The sequence below is a fragment of the Equus asinus genome, chromosome 23 (genome assembly GCF_041296235.1).
Source record: "Equus asinus isolate D_3611 breed Donkey chromosome 23, EquAss-T2T_v2, whole genome shotgun sequence".
NCBI lineage: Eukaryota > Metazoa > Chordata > Mammalia > Perissodactyla > Equidae > Equus > Equus asinus.
In genome coordinates, this window is record NC_091812.1 from 50,590,603 (window position 1) to 50,603,289 (window position 12,687).

Genomic DNA, 12,687 nt, shown 5'->3' on the forward strand with positions numbered 1-12,687 from the left:
TTAGCATTTCTTTTATTATTTGGAACTCACTAGGATTTGACAGAGAATCTGGATGCTAATTGTATTAGTAAAGAAAGGGAATCGCAAATAGAGATTCTTTGTTTCAAGAATTACTTTTTAATAAAATGATTCTTATAGCTGAAGCAATAGGATCATCTCTATTTGAATTTTGTTTAGCAATTATACTGGTCAACACTTTCATATTTTAGCACTTTTATTTTTAAAATAATCTTTACAGCACCCCTATGAGTTAAGTCAAGCAAATGTTCATGACTTATTTTACAGGAGGGAAAAATGATTTGTAAATATGCTTAAATGAGATAGGCTAATTTAGAACCGTAGACATTTTTATGGCTAGGGATGTCTTAGAGAGTATCTGACCCAAATTCCTTCTTGTGGAAGTGACTGAACTAAGGCACAGAGACCTAAGTCACCCAAAAGACCACAATAGCCAAGTCCTGGTCCCCAGCCTGCATCCCTGTTTAGGAGTTTTTGCCGTCAATGTTATCCATGTCCATTCTCTGAAACATTTTGAAGTTAAAAGTGCTCATAAAAAAATCAAGCAAACACTAAACGCCCATTGAGTATTGATCTCTGAATCAAGCCCTGCGTTGGAGATTAGGGATGTAAAGCTGGAGATCACATAGTCCCTGTCTTCAAGGGCTTATATCAATATTTTGCCTCTGTTAATTTCATTTAAACCTCAGAGTGCTATGATTTGAAGTTTGGGATTTATTTTTGCATGGAATCTAATGGAAATATTTTCTCCCCAGTTCAGAACCTTTACTTTAAAACTTGTATCAAAACTTGCTTCTAGCAAGTCATTTTTCCTGATTAATTCTGTTCAACATTAAATTTTTCCGTGATCTATGGTTATCTCTACTGTACTAATTTTTGCATTTTTGAAAATACAATTTAATGAATATTCTTTACGTTTTTATTGGTAGAGGCCTATGCCTTTAATTAAGTCAGGACGCCATTACTCGCCTATCTGCATTCTCTCGTAATTGCAGCTGCTCATCTCCACAAAGCCCTGCATCCCAAGTGTTGCAGAAAGACTGACATTATTTACTCACTGATGAGGACTCTTTGGCAGATAGACATCTAGGACTTGGGTTAGACTAGATTAAGGCAAGATGTGACAGGTTAATCATCTTTCAGCTTTAAACATTTTGAGTATATTTAAAGTTGACAGAAAAAGGCATGTGAGTAAGCAGAAATGTGATTGTCTTTTTCTTTCATGGGTCAGATTAATTTTTTTTTCCTCTTCCATTCCCTTGCTTATATGCAGCTTCTGCATATATCTATATATATTCCCCATCTGTCTTTAGAGAATCTGAATGTATATGAATGAGACAAAGCTGACAGCCGTTATGAATTAGATACTCGACTACAACTTGCCCTAGCCTGCCTTGCGTTAATTATTCATTCAACGAATATGCACTGAGACTGATTACATATCCGGTGTTCGACAAGGCACTGGGGGTACAAAGGCATATTCATCTCTGTCATGGCCCTGAGGAAGCACACAGTCCATCCCTCAGGATAGATGTGTAAACAAGGAACTGCAGAACAGTGGCTGAGAAATGCTAGAACAGCCACGGGTGTGAGTCCTAGCAATATGCTCAAAGACACAGGAGAGGCGGTGAGTGATGCTACCTGGAGATGAGAGAACGTTTCACTGGAAGATGACGTTGGAGCTGCATGTTAAAGTAGGAGAAGTACACAAGTCGAAGAAAGTAAAAAGTTGTGAGGAATGTGGAGAAGAGGGAAACGTAGGCAATGGCAGATCATAAAAGAGTATCAGAGGTCCCCAGGCAGTCTGACTGACTGAGCAGCAGTGCCCAGTCACCGGAGAGCAGAGGACACGAGTGATCGGAAGCAGCAGAGATGAGTCTAGAACATTGATTTAGGGTCAGGTTCTGAAGGGTGTTGTATGTCACACTAATAATTTGGACTTTATCCTATACCCAGTGGTTCTTAACCTTTGGAGAATCTGACAAAAGCTATGAATCCTCTTTCCAGAAGTATGATAACAACACATGTATGTGCAAAATGTTGCAGACAGCTTTGAGTCCTCATGGCCCATCTGGAATCTATTAGTAGATGCCACCAGCTATAGGCAGTGGAACCATAGGAAGTCTTTTAGGGAGTGAACAACTTAGCTCTGTATTCTAGAAAGATAACTGGCAGGAGTGTGGAGGCTAGCCCAGTGGGAGGAGAGGCTGAAGGTAAAAAAATCAGATGGGAAGCCTATTGCAAAATGCCAGTCACCAAACACTAGAACCAGAATTAAGGTTGAACGTAAGTGAAAATAGTGAAAGTAAGAATGGAGAGGGTGGGAATGGAAGAGAGAGGCATTTCAGAAATGGAAGTGATAAGACTTGGTGTCTGATTAAATGTAGAGGATGAGCAGTCAAATATTTTGTTGTTGTTGTTGATCTTTATCTTACTTCCCCCACTAAATTATAAATCCTCTAAAGGGTGTTGCTGCACCAGGCTGGACTCAGGGAAGTGAGCAGAAGCAGAAACATAAGCATGCAGGAGTGGAACTTATTCAGGAGAAAGCAAGAGTTCCCTCCACAAGCCAAGAGGTAGAGGGCTGTGGGGTAGTGAGCTCTGGGGCTGATAGACAGTTACTGGTAGACACTGAGAATCAAGAAAGGAGCTGTTGAAAATGGTAACGCTGGATGGGAGACAGGCATTTCAAAGCAGCTAGTCAACTTGCTGGTTGCCATCTATGCCTTACTTACAAGGCTTCCTGGCCTGAGGGCATCTAGTGGGGTATAGAAGCTAAAGAAATCTGTTGATTATTGGCATGAGTCTACATTAAGCAATTATGATTGTTCTGGATTGCTAGGATGCTTGGCTGGTTTGCTTTACATGATAATAGAAAAGTATCATCAGGACCATAAGTAGGCCCTCAAAGTGATTTACTCCCACACTGCAAAACTTGCAAAATTGTTCCAGTTATTCAAGCTGCTACCTACAGCTGCAGCTACAGGTTAAAACCAGAGGGAAATCTTATCTGTTGAAGATACAGAGGTATGGTAACTGAGAGAGCTATTGCTTTTTAAAACGTGTGTCTGAGTTACAGGTGCAGTGTTTTTGACAAAATTCCTCTCCTAGTGTGGAAGAGTTGGGGGTGGGGAGTGGTACATATTTGAACTGAAGAAAAGAAGAAAGTCCCAGACTTGAAACCACTTGGAAATTTTCAGTAACTAGATCCCTCTTTCTCTCTCTCTCTCCTCCCCCACTTCCCTGCTTCTTTTGCTCTCCCTCCACCCAACCCCACTCCTGTGTTTATTCCATGCCTTATGTATGTTTTTAGGAACAAACGACAAGTAAACAAGTAATCCAGGATTTAAAACAAAACATACTTCCAGAGCATTTCACCATCCATTAAATATTTGTTCAAATTTCTTACATTTTCTTCTAGATAACATGCATAGTAATTATTGCAGTGATAACTGTAGATAGCTCAAAAATAGAAAGCATCATCCCTGCCCTCGAAGAGTTTACAATCTAATTGGGAAGATAATTGTTATGCAAAATGATAATCCTGAAGAGCTACTAAGTCTTATTTTAAGTTTAATTTATTCTGTACGAATTCTTGCAAATTGATAACACCTGGATAGAACATCAAATAAATGAGATTAAGCAGAATATTGAGATAGTAAGAACTTATCATTCTTTTAGTGTTTCTGGGTAAAGGGAATTTAATGTGAGCAAAAGTAGAAGCAAGAATGTAGAGAAGAAGAAAATATAATGTTGAGTCAGAGAGAATGTTTTAGATTTCAATTCCGAACATTCATCCCGCAATTTCTGACTGGCACTTGAGAGAGAAGCACCAGATCGTGAGCACAGACGTACACCCTAAATTACAGCTGGAGTCCTGTGGAACTTCATTCAGAACTATTTCAGCAAACTTTTTTCTTGGCTCGGGTGGCACCATGATCAACCACAGAAGAGTTAGGAAAGTTCTCCTAAAACCAAAGACTTGACGGTAGCATGAAATTAGTCTTTCTTCCAACTTCTCTGTTATAATTTTGGTTGTTGTTCATCAAACTCTAAGTCATATTATTTTATCAGCTTTCCAGTTTCCTCAGCGAGTCACAAAGTGAGCTTTTTCTCTGTCAGGAATTCTTTCTCCATGATTCCAAACCCCAACATGTGCTTTCCAGAGTCTCTGATGTTTCGTTACTTCTGCAGATGTTTTGTAAATGCATTTCAGCAAAAGTTGCCAGTGGGGCAGAAAGTATCTATGGTTTATTGGAGTCGCAGTTTGGACAGAGCTTGAGTTAGATTAGATGGAAACGGAAACTGAGACTTCTAACTGGCTCACCGGGAGGTCAGGAATTCACAAAAAGAGCAGAGAAGGAATTTCATTTGAGGGGGTGTTTCAAATATGCCTGTTTTGGGGAGTGGAAGGGTGTGGAAGCCCCAGGAGGTGACTCTTCACTCTTTTCCTTGGTGCTTGGCCTACATATTATTTTCCACCGGAGATTTTTTCTTCCTAAGTACAGAAAAAAATAGCAACCAGGAAGAGCAGCTTCATTTTTTTAGAACTCCAGGTAAAATGGCTTAAGCTTCACCCTTGAGGTGAAATAATATAAAGGCTTTAAAGTAACCCTACAACACGAGGGCCAAGAAGATGATGACTGTGAGCACAGCTAGGGGAATAAGTGATTTTTTTTTAAATTACTGCCGTTTCTACAAAATACAATTCTCCCATTGTCCAATTTTCTTTTGTGAAAGAAATGGCATTACCAGTTTCAGCCTTCTACTCCTAATTGAGCAGCCCCTAGGTTCGGGAGTTTGGCTGTTATAGTTGTTATTAGAAAGAAAATTATTACAGTGGAAAAAGAAAACCAGACTGATGGTTTCTTTCTAGTACAAACTCTCTTTAAATCTTCCAGACACACACCCACACACACAAACACACACACCCACTCTCCCTCTCTTTCTATCTTGTATACCTATAGAGGGGGAGAGAGTTTGTGTGTCTGGAAAATATTTATATGCACAGATATATATGTATATACATAGTATACACACATTTATATGTATACACATATATATACATATGTATAGGTTTTTATCCAAACTTAGTTTCAAATCTCTATAGGAAAGAAGTGTATAGTAATATTTACATTAATATTCTATTAGTATTAACACAAAGCAGTGTATTTCTATTTGCTAAATTTGTACTTTTAAAGTAATAGAAACTGACAGTGATGGAGTAATTTACTCTGCCTTTCCTTGAGATAAGCTGACTCAAAATACTCAATGACCAGTTGCAAATTTCCTGAATGCTAATCTTTGCTCATATCAGCAATTATTGATTTTAATTCAGCTGGCTGTGAAAGGGTGTTCTGGTAGAGCTTTCCCAAATGCCTAGAGGTTTTCAGCAGTTTCCTAGATGAGCTGCGATCCTGCCTTGCCCTTGGATAGAATACAAAAAAATCAAGTTACCAGAGTTCTGAAATGAAAATCTTACTGAAGCGTTTGACGTTCAGCAGAGTCAGGTTTTTGTTCCTCAAAAGTAATGAAGCTGTCTTAATTCCATCGCCAAGTTGTTATTCCCAGACTGAGAAAGAATTCTCAGGACAAAATAATTTTTTGAAAAGAAAAGCAACAACATTTGTTCTTGCATTCTATAAAAAATTCAGGTATTGATAAATGCTATTCAAAATGGAAAGGAAAATCAAACTTTGAAGCTAGGCAGCACAAAAGATGGTCAGATGTGGATATAAAGCCTGGCTCGACCAGGTACTAGCTCTGTGACTTGGGATGGGGATGGTGTATTCCTGACATGAGTGGAGAGATGAAATGGTTAAAACTAACATGCCAGAAACTACACTAGGTACTTAATATATGTTCTTTCAGTTAATCTTCACAATAGTCCTAGTAAGAGAAGTATCAATGTTCCCATTTTACAGATAAAGAAACTCTGGTTCAAAGAGATCTGACAATGTGCCTAAGTCAAGTTTACTGGGATATGACTAATAAAGTCTGTCTTAGCCCAAGTTTGTCCTTTTTCTCCTGCACCACGATCCAGGTTGTTCAAGCTCTCTGAGCTTCAATTTTCTTATTTGTAAAATAGAAAAAATAATTTCCGACTTGACATGGCTCGTTGTGAGGATTAAATCCTGTAATTTGTGTAAATTCTGGCGCACTTCGTGGCACATAGGTACTTAATGCCAGCATTTTTTCCTCACCATCGACCCTCCAGGCTTAGGTGGTGCAATTAGGTGTCGTAACTGGAATGTGAAAGGAGTATGCCTATGTGCATGCGTGCACAGGCACAGTGGAAGAAAAAGGAAGACAGGTACCCAAAAGTCTTTCCATAGCCTGGATAGCTTTTACACGCTGTTATAGAATTGACTTTTCTCCTCAGTAGCAAGGGACAGGCTTCATGCAGTGGCCTCTGAAAGACCGTGCACTGTGTCACTGGCAGTTCATCATATCCCCCAGCAGTGCAGCTGTGATAAGAACCAGATGATCCAAATTTCCTAAGCAAAGCCAGCAGCAAATATCTGGGAAGGCACATGCCTCAGTCTCCACACACTCTGCTCTTTAAGACAGTACATCAAAAAGCTAATGGACTTTTACAAGAGCCCAGTTACTGCTTCACGGCTGTAAGCTCTCAGGAGCAGGGACTCACAACCCCTACCACGTACAGTTGGCGGCAGAACCAGTATTCCAAGTAGTTAAAGAAGCCAAGGATTAGATAAGATTTATAGAGACCTGATGTGTGTAGGGGAGCTAAAAATGGAATCTGCAGATTCATTTCCAAAGCTTGGTACATGGACAGGATGTTTCTGTGGATGGATTTCTCCACTTTGCTTGGGCACGCCACAGGAAAAATGGTTCTCTCATCATCGGAGGAGTTGCCCCTCTTTTTAATTTAGAGGTGTGTGACATCCATTTTGTACAGTCGCATACACACTTCCAGATGGCTTAAGCTAAATGCTGTCTGTCTGGGCGGAGAGGAAAACCAGAGACTCAGGTGCCTTCTTGCTGATCTTGAAATAGTAAGAACCACTCTTTGCCTTGTCTCATAACCTGTTTTGCTACTTTCGAGGATCCGTTGATGTCTGAAAAACACTTTGCTTATAATATAACTTCATCTGTTATATGACTTCAATTTTACAAAAACCCATCATCCATTTCCTCAGCACCTACTTTTGTTTTCATTTAGTTCTATATAGCTTGACCTCTTCTTACAACATTTGGAAAAAATATTTTCCAAGTACTCTGTATATGTGTGTCTCTGAGCAAATATAACTCCAGAGTCTTTTTATTGCTAATTTGTGCTTCATCCTACAACATCTTTCATAAGTTCTTGATAACCTGTCCAGGTTCCAGTGAGAGAGGTTTCTAGATAAAGTGCTACATAGGAGGTCAGTCTAAGGTTAAGTGTTTATTGGGCAGTGGGATGCAGGGAGCTATTGCTTCATGTAATTACTCAAAGTGTGTAACTACTTGTAGCTGTCAGGCTTAAAGCTGTTCACCTGAGACTTAGTTGCTGCAATTGGCTCTGAAATCAACCGCAAACCTATCAGATGAAAACCATGTTTAGATAAGCCAGCAATGGCGAGAAAAATGACACCATCCTGAGGTTGATGGATTTAAAGCAGCTCTTCTAATCTTCTTTTAATATTCCTAGGAGGTACATAATGATCTATGGCCACAATCTATATTACATGTAATTGACATTGACTGAGACGTACAGCCTCTTAACTGACCAGGAGAATTGGATGGATGAAATTGGAGATTGGTTGCTGAGTTTTCCAACAAGAAAATAATTGATTTAGGAGTTGTCATTAATGCTGTGTTCAAAGGTCATCGTGTGGCACGAAAGATCTAGAAATATCTAGACTTTTTCTAAATTGAGTAACTCAAGGGAAGTAGCCAGTTTTCATAGGATTATAGAACCAAGACTCAGGCCTTTTTTCTCTCAATGTTCACTGGATTTCTGAAATGCTGGTGCAAAAGAGGAGCCAATTGTCCATTGTTAGCCATCCAATGACTAAAAGTAAAATAAATGCTGCAATAAGAATGGGATTTATAATGGATTTTCCCCTCAAGTTCAATATCAGATGCAGTTTTGACCTTTTCTGGTAATCTCCTACTAGTGAAACACTGGCTTACCTACAGAATTTAATGGTTGCTCTTTAGTTCTCTGTCAATTAATAGTTAATGACCATCATCTCGCCTGACACTGTTGCTGAAATTTCCAACAGTGGGGTCAGGAAAATCTATTGCTCATTGTATTTTTATTGCATCTATAACCTTGTTTCTGAGATATTGAGATTAAAACATTGCATTTATGTGATGAAAATCAAACTGAGAGACGTTGGCTGGAACGTATTAGAAAAGCTTAGAATTTTGGTTTCAGAGGCAATGGGCATTGCTTTTAGGCAACTCATTATCTAGTCCTTATTTTCTTCTGCCTTAGTTTCTCTTGCTAGATGCAATTCAAAGTTCCCACTTTAAAAAAAAGCCTACTCTGAAGAGGAAAGCACATTAAAAGTAAGAGAGAAATAAGCATGAGTCCCACCTGCACCGGGCACAAAAGTTCTTTATGTTGAAGGCCCGTTTAAAAACTGTTATAACCAAATACTTCTGGGTCTTAGAATGACCTGAAAGGCATTGCTGAAATGTCATTTCTGGTTATAGATGTAAAAATCTGGCACAGGTGAAGAGGAGGGAAATCACTTTACTTTTTCTAACATTGAATGTGGATTCAGTTGAAATGAATTATGTCTATTCCATTGTATATGCTTTTATAGTGTTTATTATTTAGGCCCTGTTAGCTTTTAAAAATGTGTATATATATATATATATTACTCTGGTAACATGTTTGTAACATAAAGTTTACTATTTTAATTGTTTTTTAAGTGTGTAGTTCAGTGGCATAGTTGTGCGACTCTCACCACTATCCATCTCTAGAATTTTTTTCGTCTTCTCAAAATGGAACTCTGTCCCCATTTAACACCAACTCCCTATTCCTTCCTCCCCCTGTTCCTGGAAACCACCATTCTACTTTCTGTCTCTATGAATTTGACTTCTCTCGGGACTTTACATAAGTGGAATCATATAATATTTGTCCTTTGTGTCTGGCTTATTTCACTTAGCGTAATGTCTTCAAGGTTCATCCATGTCGTAGCATGTGTCAGAATTTCCCTCCTTTTTAAGGCTGGATAATAGTCTGTTGTTTGAATATAGCACATTTTATTTATCCATTCATCCACCCATGGACATTTGGGTTGTTCCTGCCTTATGTGATTTTTATATGTTATCTATTTTAATCTTCACAGTGTCTCAGTCATGTAGGGATCTGTATTATCCCCATTTTATGATAAGAAAACTTAAGCATAAAGAGATCACAGCTAGGAAGCTCTGGAGCCAGTATTCTGCCGCAGGCTGAGTAGACGACAGTCCCTCTCTTACTGTTATCTATCCCACTGTCCCTTATGAATGATTTAGAAATCTAAATAAAGCATGCACTAGTTAGACAATCCTTGATATAACTCTCTGAGGCCAGGTTTTGAATAGTTTTGAAATATTTACATTTGTCATATGTATATCTTTGATTGACATGAGAAGATACCACCTTTAATGTTTGAGTATCACATCTGGTTTTTTAAGTAAAATAATTTGGCCACAATTTACACCAGCTATTTGTAGAACTGTTGCTATGGACTGAGTTGTGTTCCCCCCAATCCACACGTTGAATCCCTCACCCCCAATGTGATGATATTTGGGGATGGAGCCTTTAGGAGATAATTAGGTTTAGGTGTGGCCATGTGGATAGAGCCCTCATAATGGGAGCAGCTCCCTTATAAGAAGAGACACCAGACAGCTTGCTCCCTCTTTCTCTCCTCACACAAAGTGGAGGTCATGTGATCACACTGGGAGAAGGCAGCCACCTGCAACCCAAGGGGACAGTTCTCACCATGAGTCAACAAGGCTGGCATCCTGATCTCAGACTTTCAGACTCCAGCACCGTGAGAAAATAAATTTCTGTTTTTTAAGCCACCCAGTCTGCGATTGTGTTTTGGCAGCCTGCGCAGGCAAGCACAACTGTGTATATACATATATGACATATTCTCAATTTATAGTGACATAGTAAGTAAAGGTAATATTTATTAGTGCTTTACTCTGAAATTAGTCCTAGGCTAAGTTTATATAACCAATCCTTCTCTAGTGTGTGTGTGTATGTGTGTCCATGCATGTGCATGTGGATGTGGTGGTATGGTTATATTATCCCCATTTTACAGAAAGGGAAATTGAAGTGTGGGGAGGTGACACGTTACTCGTTCAAGGACACATAGTTAGTTAAAAACAGAATCCATATCCAAACCCAGAGTTTCTAACTCCAGAACCTGTTCTGTGAACTATGGCACAAATTTATATTTATCTCCTCTAGGAGATGTGAAGCACGACATGGAGATGTGAACCTAACATTTTCCTTACAGTTGATATAGATTTTACTAGGAAGCCTGTCAATAACAAGCACAGCTATCTGTCAAGAGGCAATCCCTGCGTTAGTCAAGTTACTTCATACAGTTATTCTAATGAACAAATCTGAAACTGGGGCTGACACTGTTTCATTAAAAAATGAGCAATTGTATAGAACATTACATTTTGGAAAGCAATGCTGGCATGCACATGTCAAGCTTCTCAGAACAGAAACATCTCTGAGAGCAGCTTCTCTCTTCACAAAAAATTGAAAAGTAGACTCATGAGTCCTGGGTAAAATAGTGACTTCAATGCAATTTATCTTCCTCTAACCCAGATTCCTATTTCTGACCACCTTTTCCATTTGCTCCATGAGTGCAATCCCTTGCCCCTTTCAGTGACGGCCCAGGGTCTTTAAACTCAAATATCACTCTCCCCAAACATATACACATTATTAAACTGGAAAGATCTGAGAATCTGAGCACATTTTCATCCCCAACAAGGCCACCATGTACAGACATAGAGACCCCCCACACTTTAGAACACGTGTTTCAGGGTTCAACGAGGACATTATACTGACCGTCCTCTTGTTTCTCCCAGAGCTCCAGGACAGCACGCTCCGAGGAGGACCGGGACGGCCTGTGGGACGCCTGGGGCCCGTGGAGCGAGTGCTCACGCACCTGCGGTGGAGGGGCCTCCTACTCGCTGAGACGCTGCCTCAGCAGCAAGTAAGTCCAGAAGCCACAGGAGGTGTGGCTTTTGTCAGGCCCAGAGGGAGCAGATTTGAGGCATACTTTTGTGGTTGGGGTTACGCAGAACATTTTATTGAACACAAATCCAGATAAAGGAATGGAAGGAAGGTACAAAGAACTAAATATTTCCATCTCCAGCTAGGTATTTATGTAGTCTTATACCATAAGCAATATAGTATTTATCTCATTTACGAAACAAGTTTTGTTATCAGTTTATATATTAGAACTGGAAGGAGCAGTCAGTATTAGAAATGGATCTAGTATCTTTAGCTCCGTAATATATTTTTGCATCGTCTTAACAATTATGATGACAATAATAGCAAAAATATTAATGTTAATATCATATTAAGTTTATGTTGGATTCCAATGTTACCGAGTAGTTTGCAAATGAATGATATTGGTTTAGTGTTTAGATGTTGTAATGGCCAGAAGTTCCCTGAAGTCATTCAGTTCAATGAATGATGAATTTTGCATACAAGGAGATTTGGAAAATTAGAAACTGTCATGGGAATTGGGCATGAATAGTGAGAGCATTGGTGAAGGTGGAAATGAGGGTAGCTAAGGGTTTCTAAGCTGAAAGGAAAAGGCCTGAGGCGTTAGAATGGAAAGTCTTTACATAGAATAATAGTAATTCAAAACTGCTTCTTGAGTTGTGTGGTCTATGACTAGATTTTTCTCCAAACTATAAAATATAAAGTAGTATGGTAATATTTTTTAATGAAAGATTTTATTTGACAGTGAAAGTGTTATATACGGCAAGTAAGAAGTTTGATCAAAATTACTATATATTTTAAAACATGAAACAGGAGTAGAGAAAAATATGCATCTGCTGATTCTTCTAGACTTTTCATACACAGCAGAAAGTAGTGAGATGTATTCAGGAAAAACATCAATTTATTCTGATAAGAGTGAGAAGTTCTTGAAATCAGTGTCTGAGTTGTACACCTTTCCATATCCCCCAGGCCTGCACAGGGTCTGACAGATATTAGGAGCTCAATAGATGTTTCTTCACTGAATCCATTGATAACTGAGACCATTTTGGTTCCAGACGGGTCCCCGTAGAAACGGCATACCCTGGGAAATATGGCCAAAAGGCATATCTTGCAAGATACCAGATCAATTCTGGTATTTAGCCATTCGGGTGTTTGGGTCTACACTGAGGATGAGTCTATTGGATTGCATCCACTAGCAAGTATGCTTGTCTTCTTTGGAGGCCAGCCTCATATTAAACCAGATCCCTGAGCTGATGAGAAAAAAATAGACCTTTCATCTTTGTGATTCATGTGTTCTCTTAATCTTGACTGTCAAAAACTTCCTAAATTTGTCCTACATAATGCTGCATGGTGATAGCACTGTGAGGCATAACTGATAACGAGCACACATCACTAAAGCCAAGATGTACTAATTCAGAATGTTCCTATTATGTAGTTTTCCCAAATTAGTATGCTTAAATATTCTGTAGGGA

General features: G+C 39.1%; 1 protein-coding gene across 3 annotated transcripts in view; it reads left to right on the forward strand.

Annotated features, from left to right (window-relative positions):
- ADAMTSL1 (ADAMTS like 1) overlaps positions 1-12,687 on the forward strand; it is an 852,153-nt gene that overhangs the window by 505,962 nt on the left and 333,504 nt on the right. For all 3 annotated transcript variants that reach the window (XM_070495595.1, XM_070495594.1, XM_014845577.3), the window contains one exon: positions 11,071-11,198. In XM_070495595.1, coding sequence (XP_070351696.1) covers positions 11,071-11,198 — 128 coding nt within the window. The remainder of the gene's footprint in view (positions 1-11,070; positions 11,199-12,687) is intronic.